The sequence below is a fragment of the Mesoplodon bidens genome (genome assembly GCF_964165515.1).
Source record: "Mesoplodon bidens genome assembly, chromosome: 1".
Lineage (NCBI taxonomy): Eukaryota > Metazoa > Chordata > Mammalia > Artiodactyla > Ziphiidae > Mesoplodon > Mesoplodon bidens.
Genome location: NC_138176.1, coordinates 139,818,182 through 139,839,951, shown reverse-complemented (window position 1 = coordinate 139,839,951; position 21,770 = coordinate 139,818,182). Strand labels below are relative to the sequence as shown.

The 21,770-nt window shown below is 40.3% G+C and overlaps 1 protein-coding gene across 1 annotated transcript; it reads right to left on the bottom strand.

Moving 5' to 3' along the window:
* Positions 1–366: 366 nt before the first annotated feature.
* Positions 367–21,034, bottom strand: SGCB (sarcoglycan beta). The gene is made up of 6 exons (XM_081229721.1): positions 20,932–21,034; positions 14,116–14,325; positions 6,978–7,163; positions 6,124–6,315; positions 5,660–5,791; positions 367–2,332 (listed from the first exon to the last, which is right to left on the bottom strand). The coding sequence occupies exons 1-6, from the start codon at positions 20,992–20,994 to the stop codon at positions 2,129–2,131; spliced, it is 987 nt and encodes a 328-aa protein (XP_081085847.1). The 5' UTR covers positions 20,995–21,034; the 3' UTR covers positions 367–2,128.
* Positions 21,035–21,770: the final 736 nt, after the last annotated feature.

Genomic DNA, 21,770 nt, shown 5'->3' with positions numbered 1-21,770 from the left:
GGATCAGGCAAGGCTTCATGGAGGAGATGTTCTTTAAGCCGGGCCTTGAAGGATAGGAAGGGTGATATGGAAGCATATTCTAAGCATCAGGCAGGAAAACATAGGGCAAGTTAGAAGTATGGAGCTATATTCATAGAAAGCATTATTTACTTATACATACTGTTTTAGAATGAAATTTGTAATACTGTTCCAAAGTAACAAGAATGAAAATACCTAGAATTTAACCTAAATCTTATAAGACCAGATGGCTTCCACTTCCTTGCCCAAGTCTTGTTAAAGAATATAGGATTCTACCAAAAGACATAATTTTAATAGCTTCCAAATGGAAACTACCCAAATGCCCATCAACAGTAGGATAAATAAATGGTGTGAGAGTCACACAGTAGGACACTATATTGAAATGACTGATATATTGAATCTTACAAATGAAATGCTGAGTGAGAGAACCCAGACACAAGAGACCATACACTGGTAAAACTAGTCTTGGCAGGTAGGGGGTGGTTGTGAGGGCATAGTGACAGAAAAGGATAGTGACAGGGAGGGAGCACAATGGGGCTTCTGGGGCAGCAACTACTTTGAGGTCTCTCTTCCTGATGTTGTGTGTATCTTAATAATACCAGAGAGTTCCTTTCAAGTCAAATATAAAACACCTTAAAAATCAACTGGCTTGAGGGTTGTAAAACATTATAACGGGTGGTGATATTAGAAGCAGAGATCAATCTCATACTTACGTAAAAATTACTTATATTATTTCCTGCATTAGTACCCTTTAGTCCAGTGCTTCCTGACTTTTTTCAAGGTATGGCACATATTAAAAAGGGTAATATTTGTCTGGCTTGCTGAGGTAAATCCACCAGCCATTCTGGGCCAGCAGGACTCGTCTGGGGCATGGCATCCCCATTTCCCAATGTGTTGCCCCGAGGGCTGAGGGTATACATATCTTGGCAACCCTTTTACCCATTCAGGTACCCCAGTTGGGAAATGGGGGTAACCCACAACTAGGCCAATTTGATCTCTCTATAGTATATTTTGGAATTGGCTTAAGAAAATTTAAAATCTGACAGTGATTGGTCAGTTTTTTGACTGAGATTGATTTATTTTCTTTTAATTAGAGTAAGCATACCTGTTTTGTTTGATTCTTATCTGCCTAGGTAAGTCTGAATTAGTCTTTGTTCATCTTTGCAGAGTTTTAAATAATTAAAACTCCAGCGCAGATAGTGAAAAGAATGCGGTATTTAGAAACAGGTCCATCTAGGTTTGAATCACACCCGAATTCTAATCCCAACTCTGCTATTTCCTCTGTAACATTAGGCAAGTTTCTTAACTTCTCTGAACCTCAGTTTCCTAATGGGTAAACTGGGATAACAACACCTGCTTATAGAGTTGTGGTGTGAATTCGAGACATTCCATGTGCAATGCCTAGGACGATGCCTAGAACTGTAAGATGCTCAATACATGACAGCTATCATCATTTAACAGTTAAAGCTGAGATGGTGCTTTAATTTCTACCACACTGCGAGCATATTTACCCATATTTAATGAGTATACATTCTATTAGAGTATTTTCTTCCTAGTGCAAAACTAAGGAACCATAGTTTCTTACTAACTCCCATATGTGAAGTTCTTTAATGACCTCACTTGCATGTGAGAATATGGCTGAAAGTCAATGCACTAAAAATCTGTCTTTCCTCTTAGAAGCCAAAAGACAGAGCATGTAACATTTACTGATGGTGTACCTTTAAACATCTTAAGTGGGTCTATCCCCGTTAGTTACCAAAAGCTTACTTATAGTGAGTCTAAACAGTTGCTTCAGACCTTTAGCCTTTAGACAAGGAACAGTGGCATTTTAAAAACACTTCTTTAAAGATTAATATTGATTGCATTCACTTCTCTTAATTGTTTTAGAGAACTGTAAATTGAAGATCAGTGCAACTTAATGAAATGTGTTAGAATTTAGGCTCTCTGAGACTATTTTAAACATGGAGACTATATAATAGATACAGTAGTGCTTTGCAGATAAAATAATAACGAGTTATCACAAACTCTGTAAAAACATGATTTGCATGCCTACTCTGAAAAAAAAAAGTCAAGTCACGATATGAACCTACTGACGCCCTCTCGGGTTCTTCTAACGAGTGTCTCCACAGGGGTTGTCTGAGGTCTGGCAGCCCATGTTCTGGCCCGTCACCTGTACTTTGAAGAGGGTTCCGTCAGCGCACATACAGAGCTTGTAGCGCACCCAGTCACCACCACCAAACTGGTCTCCGCTGGAGGAACTAGGGAGGCGAGTTGTACTGACCACCACAGTTCCATTCAGGATGATGCTGTTTTCCTGTCAGGAGAAAACTGATATGGCTTGTTTGCATCCACAAGTAGGGAGAGGACAAAATTAATAAACAAAACTCACTGAAATATTAGCAAGAATAGAAGGCAGCAAGAAAAAGTCATGACCAGAACAACAACAAAAAACCAAAACCAATCAAAATTCACCTAGTGACCTCTTAGTAATTGTTCACAATGTATATCAGTACACTTGTTAACACAATTTATTTCCCAGTTAGTTAAAAATTATATCAAAATTCCTAAGTGCACAATAAGACTAATACTGATAAAGTCTCAGATCATTTTCATTTATTATTTCCTAAGACAGTTTTAACCAAGTTACTGATTGATAAATTTCTGACGATAAGAAGAAAAAGACTGTTTTTCTCCTAGAGAAAAGTAATTTTAATTTCCAATGTTTTTTTGTAACACCATAAATGAAGATTCAAACCATACAATTTTGAAACCCAGGCACTCAAAGAAAACTGCCTGGAAGTTCTCTTCTTCAAGCCCACTATCCCAGGAACATTCTTGTATTGCAGACTCTCTCTTTTTCGGAACTCCTAACCCTCTCTCTCCCTTCTTCCCTTTTCTTCTTTTCATTCATTCAACGAATAATTATTAAAGGTCTCCTATGTGTCAGATACTGTTCTAGGTGCTGGGGATGCAGCAGTCAATAGACAGGCAAAGTCCAAGTCCCCATTTACTGGGGAGGGGCAGACAACAAACACCTGAAGAGGTAAAACAAACAGGACATCATCTGAGAAAAGCAAGTCAGGGTAAGTAGAGAGAGAGTGACCAGAGGATGGTCAGGGAAGGCCTCTCTGATAAGGTCACAGTCTGACGGAAACTGGATGACATGAGGGAGTAGGGCATGTGGGTAACTGGGCAGAGGAAAGCACATATGCAAAGGCCCCAAGGTGAGGATGTGCCTTGTGTTCTAGGAACAGAGAGGAGGCCAGAGTGGTTGAAGGACAGAGAGAGGGAGTCGACTGGTATGTAGGAGATGAGTCAAAGAAATAACTAGGGGCCAGACACATAAGGCCAGGGAATGGACTTTGGATTTTATTCTGAATCAGATGGGAAGCCATTTGGAAGGTTCTGAACAGAGAAGTGATGATCTTTTAAAAAGGATCGCTCTGGCTGCTGTACAGAGAACTGAATACCGGGGTGAAAGACGAAGCAGGGAGACCACTTTGGAGGCTATTCTAGCAGTGCAGGCAGGAAACGATGCTGGTTTACACTATGGTGGTGGTGGTGAGAATCAGCCAGACTCTGTACATCTTCTGAAGGTAGAGCCCAAAGGCTTTGCTGATGAAATAATGGGTACCATTTAACAAGATGGGAACACTGAAAGAAATGCATGTTTGGGGAGGGAAGGAGGATATGAAGAATTTAGACTTGTTGAGTTTGAGATGCCTATTAGATATTGAAGTGGAGAGGTAAGAAGGCAGCTGGATATGTGAATCTTACTTAGTTCAGAGGAGAAAGAAGGAGTTCCAAAGTTGAGAGTCATCAGCTTATAGAGGGTATTTAAAGCAATGAAAGTTGATTATGAAGTAATGGAAGTGGCTAATTGACTATGTAGTGATAGTATATGGAATTTTCAAATTTTGTTCCAACGCTGCCATCTTGTGGTTATGTAATTTTACTTTCTTTAAACTGCTAAAGTAGTTTTTTTTTTTTTTAAATTGAAGTATAGTTAATTTACAATATTGTGTTAGTTTCAGGTGTACATCAAGGTGATTCAGTCATATATATATTTTTTCAGGTTATTTTCCATTATAGGTTATTAAATTCTTGTTGCTTATCTGTTTTATATATAGTAGTTTGTATCTGTTAATCCCATTCTCCTAATTTATCCCTCCCTGACTTCCTTTCCCCTTTGGTAACCATAAATTTGTTTTTAATGTCTGTGAGTCTGTTTCTATTTTGTATATAGAGTCATTTGTACTGTTTCTCAGAGCCCACATATAAGTGATATAATATTTGTCTTAGCAGTTTTTTTTAAAAAGCAGTTTGATTGATAAAATTCTTTCTAATGACTAGCCATACACTTAAAAACTAACCTCTGATATTAACTGAATTATAAAGCTAATTATCTTTTCAATACTGGCTTACTTTTTTTTTAACTGTGGAGAAACTGATATGTGTGTATATGTATTTCAAAGTATGTCATATTAACAACAGGTAGAAAAACTTAAAAGATTTAGGTGACTTGCTAATGGCTATAAACAAATCAATCACATCTCTTGCTGCTTTGAGTTTCTGATGCAGAGAACAACAGCCCGACTGTAACCATTCTTCAACACTATTATTCTCTCAGAGGAATGGCTTCTTTCTACAATGTATGTAAACAATACTCAGCACTACTATTGAGTTTCTGGCAAGAATCACATTTTACGTTCATATTTATTATTTAGAGATTGGAACATATTCTTCAGGGGGAAAAGATATTTATGAAAGTGAAAGAACTTAATTTTTTTAAGTTTTTCCCCTCAAGAACTATGATTAAATTTTTTAAAAGGAAAGAACGATTTTATAAGTCCTTAGGTTTAACTTTTGTCATTTAATGCTTAGTAGAGCAAATTTAATTAGCTTTAATTAGGTAGCATAGATCAGATGCCCAAAGACATTTTGAATAAATATACTTTGACCAGAATTGTGAGCAGGTAAAATGTTTTTGAACTTATAGCTCCCTTAAATGAAATGTATATGTTACTTATTAAAGTTCAGATATCATCTGTGAGGCACAAAGAAAAGTTTACTTTTCAACAGGTGTAATAAAGGCAAAATCTTTTTCCTTTACAATTAATAATAGATGTATAAATAAAAATACATTTAATATATTTGCTAATTGATTTTCACATCACTAGACACAAAACCCATGAAGAGATGTGAAAAATCTTTAACTGAAAAAAACCCTATCAACTTCAGGGCATGCATACTGAGAATTCTCTTTTGGAAGCTTTTTGCTTGTTTGTTTGTTTGCCTTTTAAAATAACACAGGCATCATTATGCAAAAAAAAAATTTAGAAAATAACAGGCAAGAAGAAATAAAATGAAAATCATCTGTTACCCTGCTACCCATAACTAACCACTGTTAACATTTTGGCATACCCTTCTAGGTTTCTATAAACATACACATAATCTGAAAAATAAAAATGAGATATTTCACAGATTGTTTTATAACTTTCTTTCACTTCATAATCCATTTTGAACATCTTTCCATGTCCGAAAAATACAACTACATTATCATTTTTCATCACTCTTTTTCCACATAAGGACTTATGTACCCAAGAATCTAATAATTCTCTTAAAATCAAAAAATACTCACAGCCTTTAACTCCATATTACCACCCATGTGAAATTCAATGGTTTTGCCCATAATGAACACTCCTTCATTTCCACGCACAATAGCACGCCCATCAACTTTTATATTTAAATCACTAGTAGCATTGCTGGTAATCTGAAGATTAAAAAAAAAAGTAGTGATGAAGAGTTTCTAAATTAAAGTGAGGATTATTATTAGAGATAGAAGAGGAGGCGTTTCAATGACAAAATATGAAAGACAAGTGTTTTAACTCACATTTCACACATGTAGAGATAAAGAGAGATGATTTGATAATGGTCACATAAACTAGTTGATGACAAATCTAGAACTAATCTTTTCCGCTGTTGTGGAGTCACTTCGTTCATAGCATTTTATCAGTAAAGCTGCCCCTGCCCCCCACCTCACACACTTTGTAACTTTAGATAATAATTCTCTTCCATTAATAAAGCAAGGAAAATAAATCATACCCTTTCAGTAGATGCTTTTTGAACATTCAAACTTTTCACTCCACTTGGCAAACGAAACTCATGAGTTTCATAGTCTGTGCTGAATAAGATATTTTGAGTCCTTGGGTCGAAAAACTGCACACCAATGTCACTTATAATAGAAGTTTTGTTCTTTTCTACACTGAGCTTTGTTGTCCCTTGCTGAAAAACAACCTTCAGAAAAACACTTTATCATGAATATGTTTTCGAACAAGACTGCATCCAAAATTCATCAAGAACATTCTAAAAGAACTCTACAATAGCAGGCTTAACTCCTAATAATTTTAACTGCCTCTCTCTGAGTCCCTCCACCCACTTGGGAGAAGAGTCCTTTAAAACGGGGGCTTAACATGCTTATTTGCTGCAATGCTTGGCAGACACAGATGGTCGCAGAGCACAGGGACCCAGAGCTAAGACGGGCAGGGGCAGTAAGGATGCCTCCTTGAGGTTCTGGTCAGTTGAAAACCTACGTTATAGTAGCCACTTGACAGGGGTTGCCACTGACTAGACTGGCATATTCTCTTCCAGACTCCCAGAGAGTAGAGGGTATTCTAACCTGGGAAGGTGCTTTTTTAAAATGGTTTCCACGTATGGAGGAGAAAAGAGTAAACTATGTATTCTTACAGTAATTATATCTATCCCAGAAAATGCTACCATGGGACAAAATCTAGAATATTAACAAAGTAACTAACATTAATAGATGGATGAGAAGACCAACAATATTATTAAATATATTATGAATTTTCTTTAAAGGAAAAGATCCATTTCCAGTAATCAACTCTAGGTTTTTACGAAGAATTTTTCTCCAATGTTCCTCAATTAATGTGGTTACTTACAGGTTGGTTGTTGCCAGTGATGACTAAATTTTCCTTTCGCCTTCCTCCTACTGTGCTCTTATAAAGAGGATGTATAACTCCCATGTCAGACACTTGCTTAAACCGAAGCAGACCACTTTCATGAAACTCCATGCTGTCACAGCCATTTGGCCCAATGCGAATCACAGCCCAGATAACAAGTGTTACCTAAAAGAGGAATCAAGCCCACTGTTAATAGGCAGCATACATTTAACATAATCAGTAAACAAATAGGAAAGATAGTTGCTAGAGGATGAAACTTCCTAAAATGTTGCATCAGTGAGAGGAACACATCAATTGGGTTTCCACTTACAAACAAAACCAATTTTATTTTTATCAACGTATTACATACCAATAACTAAAAGTCAAAAAGTGCCAAAGGTGAGGGCTTCCCTGGTGGCGCAGTGGTTGAGAGTCCGCCTGCCGATGCAGGGGACGCAGGTTCGTGCCCCGGTCCGGGAAGATCCCACGTGCCGCGGAGGGGCTAGGCCTGTGAGCCATGGCCGCTGAGCCTGCGCGTCCGGAGCCTGTGCTCCGCAACGGGAGAGGCCACGACAGTGAGAGGCCCACGTACCACAAAAAAAAAAAAAAAAAAAAAAAAAGTGCTAAAGGTTCTATAATAATAATAAAAAAGAGCAGTTTATTTCTTCTACCTCCCCTATACCTCGTCCCAGAGCAACCACTTAGCCATTTCGTCTAGAATTTATCTCCATATTTCTAAATAATAAGTATATGTTATTTCTTTACTGATCAATTTTAGGTTGTATCTATCAATTTCCTATTTTAGCAGATGAGAATTTATATTTCTTCTCCTCCAACTCCAATCTCAAGTTTTGGTTAAATCCATGTTCATTATTTTCAGTATTACAACAATGTAAATATTGTTCACTGCTAAGTCAAATACTGTACTATGATGGCAGTTCCCTTCTTGTACTTTGTGTCTTTCAGAGTTTAATATTTGTCCTTCTTTCATTTGCTTAGTTTCTTTGAAAATCAGACTAAGTTTTTTCAAACTCTCCAACATTTCTGTAAAATGTCTCTCAATAAAATGTTCTAAAAGTCCAAACCTCCCAGAAAATGTATTAGCTCTATTTTCCTCTCCCAGGAAATCTTTCTGGAACGAGCCCTCATCTTCTTGCTCCAGTCTGAGCTCCTGCCCTCTGGGTCTGTCGCACGGCTGTAATCATGAGCTTTCCCTTCACTTTCACACTGGAACTTCCTTTCATCTTTCTCTCATGCAGGATACCCAGTTTCCGGTATCCTTGTCTTCAACATTCTCGGTTTAGTACCTTCTTTTGGTAGAGCACATTGTCCCATGGCTTCCTTAGAAAGAATGTACGTGAAGTAAATATTTTTTGAGAGTGTGCATGGCTAAAACAATGTCTCTATAATTCCTCACATTTGACTGAGAGTTTAGCTTGGTATGCATTTCTAGATTTGAAATTATGTTCTCTCTGAATCTTGAAGGTCCTTGCTTTCTTGCCTTCTAGTTTCCAGAACTGCTTTTGACAGGTCCGATGCCACTCTGATTTTGTGTTCTTTACACAAAACCCGTTTTTTTAATTCTCTGGAAGATTTTAGGATCATCTTTTTATTCCTGGTCTTCTTAAATTTCACAGTAATAGCCTTGGTGTGAGCCTTTTTTTTATACATATGCTGGATCCAGAATGGTAGTTTTCAACCTGTCCTAGGAATCTTTCTTGATTTATTTATTTGATAACTTTCTTCCCATTGTGTTTTTTCTTCTCTCTTTCTAAGACTCCAATTAACAGAATGTTCCTGGATTCATTCTTTAATTTAGTTGAACTTTGTGGAAGATTTTCTTTTATCTTCCAATGTCTGTCTATCTATCTATCCATCCATCCATCCATGTATGTGTATTTCTATGAGTTCTTCCATATTCTTTAACTGCTTCTTTTTAATGGCATGGTATCCTTGTTTAATGGATGCAATATCCTCCGACTTCTCTGAAGCTATTGATTGTGTGTTTTAATTTTTTTAAGTTTCCTGTCATTTGTTGCATTTTCTCCATTTCCCTGAATTCCCACTTTCCCCATGGTTTGGGTGCTGTTGGTCTCAATCATTTCTCAATTCTGGGAGCTTTCCATAAAGTCTACTGATCCCTGGTGGCTCTGTGTTCATAGTTCACAGAGCAGTTATAAAAAGTTCAGGGAAAGTTCTCTGGGTGGGGTGGCACTTGTGACTGACAGGCTTCACAGTAGGGAGATTAGGTGGCTTTTTCACAGGGACCTGCCAAGTGTATCTTCAGGTCTTTTCTCTATGTTCTTCAGTTTCTCCAGAGCAGGCTATTCTATCTCTTGCTGGGGGATGTAAGCCTGGTACAGGGAGCTGGAGGTGAAGGATGAGGATAAGGGAGCCTCAGTGCTCAGGATACAGACTTTTCTGCCTTCAGTGTGGAAACCCATCCTTACTCTCCTCTTGGCAATATCCTCAGGCAGAAAGAATCCCCTCTGGTTCAGTGTGGGGTTAGGAGGGCTGGCTGCCTAACTGCTGCCTGGAAGGAGAGGGAGGCTGGGGATCGCATGCCTCCTTCTGTGGACTTTTCAAACAAGCTCTCTGTTTTCAGTTCCCCCTTCACTTTTCAAGGCACTTGTACTTCCAATTCCTGAGGCTTTTCAGGATTCTGCAAGACACTTCCACCAATGGCCCCTGCAACATGCAGTTTCTCTTCTCTGGTAAGTTATTTGCCACTCCTCCTCCTTTTTGTCTTCATATATTACGGTTCAGGATTTCAGTTGCCTCCCACTTTCTTCCAAGGTATTTCTGGTTCTTAACGTTGTCACCTTAGGATGAGCTTTTAAAGCAGAAGGGGATGAAAATGTCTTTTTTTTTTTTTTTTTTTTGCCATCTTAACCATAACTTTCCAAAAAAAAATTTCTAAAATAAAATAAATTCAGAACATGTGCTCCTAGTAAAGCTATTTACAGTATCAGCTCTTTTTGATTTAAGTGAAGAATTAGATACAAATGTTTTGGATGTACATAAAATACAATGGACTGGTTTGAGAGTATTAGAAGTAAAAAAATACAGTAGTAAGTGAAATTACGTTAGAACTGCTGCATCCATGTTCATGATTGGTCTCAGGGATACCAATAATCACTCTCTGAAAATATCTATCCACACACATGCCAGAGGGGTTCAAATTTAACACCTTTCTTTAAGAAAGCAAATATCTTTGGAAAAGGCAACACACCAGTTTCTCACACCTTAGTGTAAACCAGTCTACCTCAGATCCTTTCATTCTTTTATAACAGAGATTTAGGACTACAAAATATAACCCTTTACTGCCATCCAAGGTTTACAATTTTAAAATCTAGCTGAGGAGGCAAGAGCAAATTTTGGAAAAGTTGAATGAAAACAGGAAGGAGTATATTTTTAGGAGAGATGAAGGCAGTAAAATCATCTTGGCAAAGGTCTCTTCTATTGAGTTGACTCTAACCTTTTAAAAGTTAAGTCTTTTATTTTTATTTTTTTAAATTAATTAATTAATTAATCAACTATTTTTGGTTGCATCGGGTCTTTGTTGCTTGCGAGTGGGGGCTACTCTTTGTTGCGATGTGCGGGTTTCTCATTGTGGTGGCTTCTCTTGTTGTGGAGCACGGGCTCTAGAGCGCAGGCTCAGTCGTTGTGGCGCACGAGCTTAGTTGCTCCGCGGCATGTGGGATCTTCCCGGACCAGGGCTCGAACCTGTGTCCCCTGCATTGGGGGAAGCCCTAAAATTTAAGTCTTTTAAAGGAAAGAGTCTATGAACATTTTTTTCTAAATAAAATTAGTGCATGGCAATATTAACATACTAGGTTTTCATATAGAAAATATTCATCAAAATTCAATAAGAGGTAAAACATATACAGGCATACTTCAGAGAAATTGTGGGTTTGGTTCCAGATAAGAGCAATAAAGCGAATATTGCAATACAGCAAGTCCACACAAACTTTTTTGGTTTCCAAGTGCATATAAAACTTATGGCTACACTATACTGTAGTCTATTACGTGTGCAAGAGGATTATGTCTAAAAAAACTACGTATAGGGAATTCCCTGGCAGTCCAGTGGTTAGGACTCAGCGCTCTCACTGCTGGGGTCCCGGGGTTCGATCCCTGGTTTGGGAACTAAGGTCCTGTATAAGCCATGCGATGTGGCTGAAAAAGCCAAAAAACCAAAACCCCAAAAAACCAATGTACATACCTTAATTAGAAAATACCTTTTTGCTAAAAAATGCTAACCATCACCTGAGCGTTTAGCAAGTTGTGATCTCTTTGCTGGTGGAGGGTCTTCCCTTGATGCTGACGGCTGCTGACTGACCAGGGTGGTGGTCACTGAAGGCTGGGGCGGCTGGGGCCATTTCTTAAAGTGAGACCACAATGAAGTCTGCTGCACTGACTCTTCCTTCCATGAACGGTTTCTCTGTAGCATGTGATGCCGTTTGATAGCGTTTCGGCCACAGTAGAACTTCCCTCAAAATTGGAGTCAATCCTTTCAAATCCTGCCACTGCTTTATTTAATTTCTTTCTTTTTGTTGCGGGTATCTCACAGGTACGTCTATTCATGCTCGAGGACAGCTGCACTGCTACAAGTGTGCATGATGTCCCACATTCCCACAATACAGCCAGACTGATGTCCCATCCAAGTAAAGCTGGTTGATGATGACCATGAGCAGGAGTAGGACTAGAAGCTTTCAAGGCTTTACTTCTTTTATCAGCACTCCTGATTTTATAAACGAAGAAGCCCGTCAACCCCACTCCGACCCAAATCTCCTGGTAAACTTAGGTATAGCAGGGCTTCATGGAGATGCAAATTCTTTTTTTTTTTTTTTTTTTGCGGTATGCGGGCCTCTCACTGTTGTGGCCTCTCCTGTTGTGGAGCACAGGCTCCGGACGCGCAGGCTCAGCAGCCATGGCTCATGGGCCCAGCCACTCCGCGGCATGTGGGATCTTCCCGGACCGGGGCACGAACCCGTGTCCCCTGCATCGGCAGGCGGACTCTCAACCACTGAGCCACCAGGGAAGCCCCGAGATGCAAACATTCTTTAGGCTTGGAAGCAGCTCAGGCAGCCCCTGCCACTGCCTTATCAACTAAGTGTATGTAATAGTCTAAATCCTTTATTGTCATTTCAATAATCTTCACAGCATCTCCACCAGGAGTAGATTCCATCTCAAGAAACCACTTTCTTTGCTCATCCATAAGAAGCAACTCCTTATCCTTTAAAGTTTTATCATGAGATTGTAGCAATTCAGTCACATCTTCAGGCTCCACTTCTAATTCTAATTATCTTGCTATTTCTATCACATCTGCAGTTACTTGCTCCACTGAAGGCTTAAACCCCTCAAAGTCATCCATAGGGCTGGAATCAACTTCTTCCAAACTCCTGTTAACTTTGATATTTTGACCTCTTCCCAAGAACTGCTAATGTTCTTAATGGCATTTAGAATGATGAATCCTTTCCAGAGGCTTTTCAACTTACTTCACCTAGGTCCATCAGAGGAATCATAATCTATGGCAACTATAGCCTTAAAAAATGTATTTCTTAAATAATAAGACCTGAAAGTCAAAATTATTGCTTGATCCGTGGGCTGCAGAACGGATGTTGTGTTAGCAAGCATGAAAACAACACTGATCTCATTGTACATCTCCATCAGAGCTCTTGGGTGACCAATGCATTGTCCATGAGGTGTAATATTTTGAAAGAAATCCTTTTTTTCTGAGCAGTAGATCTTAACAGTGGGCTTAAAATATTCAGTAAACTATGTTGTAAACAGGTGTGTAGTTATCCAGATTTTGTTGTTCCGTTTATAGAGCCCAGGAAGAAGTAGATTTAGCGTAATTCTTAAGGGCCCTAGGATTTTCCAAATGGCAAATGAGCACTGGATTCAACTTAAAGTCACTGGCTGCCTTAGCCCCTAACAGAGAGTCACCCTGTTCTTTGAAACTTTGAAGCCAGGCACCGACTTCTCCTCTCTAGCTATGAAAGTCCAAGATGGTATCTTCTTCTAATAGAAGGCTGTTTTGTTTGCATGGAAAATTTGTTGTTTAGTGTAGCCACCTTCATTACTTATCTTAGCAAGATCTTCTGGAAAAGTTGCTGCAGCTTCTACATCAGCACTTGCTGCTTCGCCTTGTACTTTGATGTTATGGAGACGGCTTCTTTCCTTAAACCTCATGAACCAACTTCTGTTAGCTTCGAACTTCTTCTGCAGCTTCCTCACCTCTCTCAGCCTTCACAGAATTGAAGAGAGTTAGGGCGTTGCTCTGGATTTGTCTTTGACTTAAGGGAATGTTGTAGTTGGTTTGATCTTCTACCCAGACCAGTAAACCTTTCTCCATACCAGCAATAAAACTGTTTTGTTTTCTTATCATTCATATGTTCCCTAGAGTAGGCTTTTTAATTTCCTTCAAGAACCTTTCCTTTGCATTCACAACTTGGCAAAGTATTTGGCGTAAGAGGCCTAGCTTTCAGCTGATCTCAGCTTTTCACGTGCCTTCCTCACTAAGCTTAAACATTTCTAACTTTTGATTTCAAGTGAGGGACAACTGCAACTCCTCCTTTCACTTGAACACTTAGAGGCCATTGTAGGGTTATCTCAGGGAATAGGGAGGTCCGAGAAGAGGGAGCGAAATGGGGAACAGCCAATCAATGGAGCAGTCAGAACGTACACAACATTTATCAATTAAATTCACCATCTTACATGGATGTGGTTAGTGGCAACCCCCCAAAAATTACAATAGTAACATTAAAGATCACGGATCACAGATCACCATAACAAATATATTAATATTGAAAAAGCTTGAAATATTGTGAATATTGTGAAATATTGAGAATTACCGAACTGTGACATGGAGACTGAAGTAAGCAAATGCAGTTGGGAAAATGGCACCGACAGATATGCTTGATGCAGGGTTGCCACAAACCTTCAATTTGTAAAAAACGCAGTATCTGCAAAGTGCAATAAAGCTAAGTGCAATAAAACAAGGTATGCCTGTATAGAAAAGCAGAAAGAGGGTCCTGAAAGAAATGATAGGAAGAGAGCCCCTGATTTGACTGAAAAACAGAAGAAAAATTCCCCATGGTAATTAAGAAAAGAATATTCTGTACTAAATACTCACAATTAAATTGATGACAGCCAGAATAAACAGGAGGATAATCACACAGATGGCTAAATTGCCCTTTCTCCCTCTCAGTCCCGTTTTATGCAGGCGATCTTCATCAATTGGAATATACCCGGCTTTAAAGTTACTGTTGTGCTCTTTATTGACATTCCTTCTTTCAACAGCCTTCTCACGCATGGACTTCTTTACAGGACCATTGGAACTTTGCTAAAAACAAAATACAACACAATGGAGCAGCTATACCCTCTCTTTTTGATGCATTTATTTGTTAGGTGCAAATTCATAACTAAAGAAAGCTGAATTGGTTAGTGATACATTTTCCACCAATAAACCTCAAGTCATGTTGAGTTGCAGGCTCCAGGTAAGGACATGACTGTGCTGAGAAGGGTCACAGAGAAGAACCTTCAGTGTGACCATCTGATAACATATTTCCACTGTCTGCTTTGAATAGTCCTACCGTCAGTAAACTGAACAGCTAGCTCATCTGGGGGAAGAGTTAACATACACATTCTACAGTGGGTAATCTTGTTTTAATTAATGATTTCTAACGATTTAATTGTATATAGTTTTTCATTTATATGAAAATAATTTAGAAAGGCTAATACACTTTATTTATCACTCCAAATGGCTAAAGTTAACATTATCCTAGACTAGCAGTTTTCAAAATGCGGGCTGGGAATCCCTGGAGGTGTCCCCTGAACTCTTTCAAGTGTCTGGAGGGTGCAAATTATTTTCAAAATAACACTAAGATGTTATTTTCTTTTTTTACTCTTCTTCTCCCATGAATATGCAGATGACACTTGAACAACATGGATTTGAACTGCATGGGTCCACCTATAGGTGGATTTTTTTCAGTAAATATACTGGAAAAAAATTTGGAGATTTGCAACAATTTGAAAAAACTTGCAGATAAACTGTGTAGCCTAGAAATATCAAAAAATTAAGAAAAAGGTGCGTCATGAATGCATAAAATATATGTAGATACATAAGTTTAGTGATATTTAATATAAAATTAATAATGCTAGTTTTCTTACTGTTTTATAACTTTGCTTTCAAAGAATTACATTACTGTACAGTTTTTCTCTCTCATAACTGTAGAAATTGTGTATCAGCCTATCATCCCATGTAACTGTTTTTTTAAAAAAGATATTATGAATATGACTGTGATACTCTATGCCATAAAAATTTTTATTACGATCCTTTCATTAGTGTATAGGTTAGGCTACTGTGAAGGAACTGTACTGATTACATGAGGCTACTGTAAAGCAACCATACTGCTGCTTCTTCGTTATCAATGCATGAATCGTTATGCACATAAATAAATATGAATTTCTTTTCCACATTATCTTTTCATTTTTGATGTCCAGTGTTAGTAATATGTGTAACACCTACAGTGTTTTGTACCTTATAAGACAATATTGATGTAGGTGCTGATAGATGATTCATCTTGTAAACAGACGACATAAATTTATGGTATTGATAAAGACAGTACAGTACTGTAAATGTATTTTCTCCTTCCTATGATTTTCTTAATAACATTTTCTTTCCTCTAGCTTACTTTATTGTAAGAATACAGTATATAACAAATATAACATACAAAATACATGTTAATTGACTGTTTAGGTAACCAGTAAGGCTTCCGGTCAACAGCATTCTATTAGTTTAGGTTTTGGGGGAGTCAAAAGTTATACATGAACTTTTGACTGTGTGGGGATCAGCGCCTCTAACCCCTGTGTCATTCCAGGGTCAACTGTACAGTGAAGCTTCCAGAGGCTACATGACCATATGTGATGACACCATTGCTCTAACAGCTAATGGAATGTGTGTTTGTATATTCCTGTGTTTACAAAATTTCTCAGTTTTAATTTCTAATATGGTAAGTATCAACAGATATAACCCACATAAACAAAAGCTCTTTGGGATTCTCAGTCATTTTTAAGAGTATCAAGAGGGGGACTTCCCTGACGGTCCAGTGGTCAGGACTTTGCCTTCCAATGCAGGGGGTGCAGATTTGTTCCCTGGTCGGGAAGCTAAGATCCCACATGCCTCACGCCAAGAGACCAAAACATAAAAGAGAAGCAATATTGTAACAAATTCAATAAAGACTTTAAAAATAGTCCACACTAAAAAAAAAAAATCTTAAAAAAAAAAAAGAGTATAAAGAGAACCTGAGACCAAAGAGTTTGAGAAGCTCCGACTTTCGACTATGGTTGAAAGACATTTTACATAATAATCTGGTATATCAGGAACACAAAAGGAAGGAGTAGAATGGAATATTGCCCAATTTTCATATTTTTCAGAGCTCTGAGAAAATTAATTTATTGAATAGGCATTTATTAAGCACTTTATGCTTAAACACTAATACTATAAATAGGACTACAAAAGAAATATAGGACAAGATCCTTATATCCTCCAGATATTACAATTGTGATTTGGGTACACAAAACAGTTAGCAATGCAATAAAACGCTCTGTATGTTCAGATGCCCAAATCAATAGTTTAGACAATACAGCCTGTGGAGTTCATGGGAGAAGAGACAGGAGGGCTTGGAGTTGTCAGGGAAACCAGGAGTAGGTGGGTCAAATATGGCAAAGAAGGCAGAATCAAGTTGGAAATGGAGGATAGGTTGTGAAAATTTTTGGACATCTGGGTACAAACTCTAGTCTTTATGTCTGCTTATTTGGGAGTCACTGGAAGTCTCTGAAGATGAATGACACAGGTTTCAGGATGCTCATTGTGTGGGCATTTGTAGGAGACACAGGAAAGAGGAAAACCAGCAAGTAGGCTGTTGGGATGCTGTGGTAATGGAGGCCTGAAGTATTGAGGGCCTAAACTAAGGTGGGATGAAAAAGAATAGATTTAAAATACACTTCAAGAGAAGAGTTAAGTGAATTTGTAGCAGGTTAAAAAAAAGCCCCTCATGTTTACTGAATGGTGACTATTTAAATATGGGGAATGAAGTAGGGAGAAGATTTTACACATGTTGTATTTGAACTGATTGAGAAATAACCACCTGCCTTAAAGGCAATGGGAAGGATGGGACGGGGTATTAGGTCGGTCAGGACTAGAAATACAGATTTGTGAGTCTTCGCCTTCAAGGTAAATTAAATCTATGAGACCACATCAGTTTGCTGTAAAAAACAGTATAGAGGAAGAGAATAAAGAGACAAGGATGTACCCGTGGGAAACTTTAAATGTGCAGGAACAGTGGAAAATGAGAAATACAAGAAAACTACGGATGTGCAGTGTTGCTGAATTTGTCAAGAAGTGCCTCTGTGACTTTCAAATACGAACTTTGAGCAGCAAATTGGTAAGTAGGAATAGTCCTGAAAGGATGCCAGCATGTATTCATTTATTTTCGAGTCCAGAAAGACAGAAGCGTTAAGACAGAAGACTAAAGAATTAGGTACTGTTGGAGGACAACTGTGCTTGTTCTTGTTGTTGTTAGTATGTCTTCATTCTCTCCTCACAACAATTTGCAGGAAGACTTGTATGTTTGATGGCAGAGGGAAAGATGCCAAGAAGGGCAAAGGTCAAAGATCTCAGAGTAGGGCAGAATAATGAGGGAAATAAGATCGTTCAGGAGATAGGAAAGAAAAGTGATAGTACAGGAGAAACCAGTCTTAAAGGGTGGGCGCCCACCTCATTGAAATGGTTCACACCAAGAGGAGAAAAAAAAAAAAATTCTTCTTTTCCCTGGGGATGTAAAAGGCAAGGTCCTCTGCCAAGAAAGAGTGGAGAGGGCAGCTGGAATCTTATTGTGGTGGCAGGGGTAGCAGGCTGGGTGAGGGCTTATGGCAAATGGAAAAAGACAGGAATAATCATTGCGAGTAATGTGGCAGACAAAAATGTTTAAATTCTACAAAGCGGTAAGAAAGGCTCTGTAGAAGATAATTCAATTTACTCAACAGCTTTAACACAAAACAAGTTGCTGAATACAGTTGTGTAGGTTGTATATCTGCATGAGGTACAACAGCTATGAGGGTGTATTGACACTCAAACATTTTAGAGTTGAACATGCATTTTGACAGCCGAAAGCAGTAAAATACCTTAGGGGAAGTGTGCTTGCTTCTAATTTTCACAGACACAGTATGGGTTTATGACATTGCTGAAAGGTGGGCAATTTAAAAATCTTAGCCAGAGTTTGAATACAGGTCTACATAGTAGAGAGACAGGGCAAAACTTACCCTCCTGAGATGCATTCTTTAATTTTCTCTGCCAATTCATGTACAGTATTATATTTCATTTGATGCACTTACCATTTATTGGAGTTACTATATGTCAGAGGCTCCAGACTACCAAGATGAGCAAGGCAGAGCAGCTACCCTCAACAAACTTACTTATAGGCCAGCAGAGTAGACAGACAGGGTCACCAGCAATTGCAGTTCAACATGGCAAGTGCTGTCGTACAGCAATGCACACAATACTGAAAGAGTGCATAAGAGGAATGCCACTCGACTTAGCGAGCAGGGGCATCAGTTGAAGGTTTTTAAGAAAAGTTGGGGCTTCAGCTGAATCTTGAAGGACAAACAGGAGTTAGCCAAGCAAAGTACAGAGAAAGGCATTCCAGGCAGAGGGAACAGCATGGGAACTTTGAGTATAAGTCATCTCTGCAAACTAATTTTGGTAGCTTTATGTGGATGGTGAAGAGGATGAGTATAGGAATGGGACAAAAATTGAGGTGAGATGTCATTAGGGGCTAGAAAATGAGTGGACATAAATATCACATCAAGAATGATGAATTTTATCCTGAAGGCAATGGGGAACTACTGAAGATTTCAAATAGGTCACTGATATAATCAGATCTGCATTATAGCAAAATCAAACCAAAAAGAGATGAACTGGAATAGAAGGGTTTAGAGATGGAGATTTCAACAACAGGTTTCTCTAACAGTCCAAATGAAGGCTTGACTGAGCTTTGGCACTGCAGATGAAGAGAAGATTGGGGAGAAGCCTTAAGAGGTAGAACCGAAAGGACCTGGTGATTGACTGGATGTGAGTGTGACTTAAGAGGCATCTAAGATGACTACCAAGTAGGACCCACTACATAATTTGTGGGGTCCAGAGCAAAAAGAAAATGTGAGGCCCTTTGCACAAGTATCAAGCTTGGGACAGCAGAGCATTAAACCAAATGCGGGTCCCTTCTCAGTTCCCTTGAGCCCGCCCTGCTCCCAAATTCGTGGCGAGGTGAACCAAGTTGAATGGATGGCTGTAACCCTTTTAATGGTGAATATGATCCAATCCAACATTTTTGAGTTTGGGGTGCCTGTGGAAAATTCAGTTAAGTTCAGGCTGGAGACATAAACGCCTAACTCTGAAGTAGAGATTGAGGAATGGATCAGATTGCCCAGTGCAGGTGTAAAGCAAGAACAGAAGTTCAGTGGAACTTCAAGAGCGTCAACTTGACGCAGATGAAAAAAGAACCATCTAAAATGGGAACTGATAAATCAGGAGGGAAATCAGGAAAGCCAAGGGACAATTTTTTTTTTTTTTTTTTGCGGTATGCGGGCCTCTCACTGTTGTGGCCTCTCCCGTTGCGGAGCACAGGCTCCGGACGCGCAGGCTCAGCGGCCATGGCTCACGGGCCCAGCCGCTCTGCGGCACGTGGCATCTTCCTGTATCAGGGCACGAACCCGCGTCCCCTGCATCGGCAGGCGGACTCTCAACCACTGCGCCACCAGGGAAGCCCGCCAAGGGACAATTTTAATCTCAACAACTTCAAGAAGCTTTGTCTCCTTTCAATTTCACTCATTCCTTTAGATTTTATTTTATTGTTAGGACCTGCAGCTTGCCTACCATCTTTAGCTGATTTTTCTGCATTTATCTGGCAGTTTGACTTTAAGCTTTGAAGGCAGATGTCATGTCTTTTATTTTTTATGTCCCTCAGAATGACTGTTCCAGTGATATCTGTCTACTATGTCTCTAAAAGCTGTTAATTGCCTAAGAAAATCTTTCCAGTTCTGGAAACAGAATGTTGGCTACTTGACTTGTGTATTTTTTCAGCAGTGTTGAAGAATGAGACTTTCCCAAAGAAACTATAATACCAGTTTCTTTTTAAAAGGAAATAACAATTAAGGGGAAAAAGTGACTATCAAAATTATTTTTATTATAACAAATGACCCTAGTAACTACAGGTATGTATATATGTGTGTGTGCATGTGTGCCTATGTATAGCTTGCTTTTTGTAAGAAAATAGCCTTATAAACTATTATTCTAAGTTACCCGTTTACAATGCAGATCAGGAAATACTTGATAAAGCATTTTGAAAAATGATTTTAAACCAACTGGATAGGAGACAGTTTTATATTGGTGACTGTCTCCAAAAACCAAAGCGGGAGGAGAAACGTGGATGTCAGCATACGGGGATGGCACACACGAAGGGGCTGCAAGCTGACACCCAGGCAACAGCTGAGTGTTTCTTGGCTGGTGTCAGGGGAGGCTCTTGGATCGCTGGCTGGGGTTATTTTTGCCTGCATCTTCGCTGGCCACCGAGCATGGCATGTCCCCGGCACGTCCTGGCCCAGGCTCCCGGCTGCCACGGCTGCCTCCCGGGCCCTCAGGACAGCGACCCCTCCTCACCCAGCCGACGGACAGCCAGGCCAGGCCGAGGGCCGGGGCTGGCTCCCCCTTCTCCACCCCGGGGCCCTTGCCTGGGTTCCCGCCCGGCCTTTGCCAGCATCGCGGACTGCGGACAGCTCCTCCCGCCCCACCCCACCCCGCGGAGTCATCCCCGCCGGCCCTAGGCGGGCCCCGCCGGCAGCACCCCGGCCTCCGCTGGCCCTCCAGAGCCCGGCCGCGGCGGGGCTCACAGACCTGCTCGGCTGCCGCCACCGCCGCAGCAGTCGCCGCCGCCGCCGCCGCCGCCGATGCCGCCATCTTCCACCGCTGGCCACCGCCGCCGCCGCTGCCACCGCCCTCCCCGCCGCTGCCTCACCCCGCGCGCCTGCGCCTGCGCCCTGGAGGGGCGGGAGGGGGCCCAGCCCCTCACCGCCCCTCCCTACCTCCAACCTCGCCCCGCCCGGGCAGGGAGGTTCCGAGCCCGCGGCGGCCGCGGGGACCTGGCGCCCAGGCGGTGGCCTCCGGGCGCGTTTTCCCACGCACCGGGATTGCATGCGACCCCGGGCTGCCTCTGGATTCCTCCAAAAGGGCGCCCTCAAAATACGGAAGACGCCTCTCCCTTTCCCCTCCCTTCCCCATCACGAGGGGCTGGTGCCATCCCGAGTCCTCCTTGCTGCACGGGCCGGGATCTCCCTGGAGAGAGGAGAGTACTCGTGGACGAGGAAGGAGGTGGTGATAATGTGGCAAAAGTTAACAAGTTGCCGATTAGGTAGGAAAAATCTTGAAAACCGAGACCCCTTAAGAAGACATACAATCACTTCAGGGATGCTTCTTAGCTCTGCAGGGCCTGTGAAGTCTGATGCTTTTTTCTGTAGTATTGGAGGTGGGTTGGAGATAGTGTCGATGTATCTCCTGGGGAACCCGATTTAACAGATATTTACTGCACACCAGGAAGCCACTCAGATACACAAGTAACTCGAGTACACATTCCTTGTTCCTAGTCGAGTCAATATAATCCAATAATCCTCTTATTTAAAAAAAAAAAAAAAAAAGAGGGCAGTGGCAATCAAGGTGCAAGAACCGTTCCAAGAACT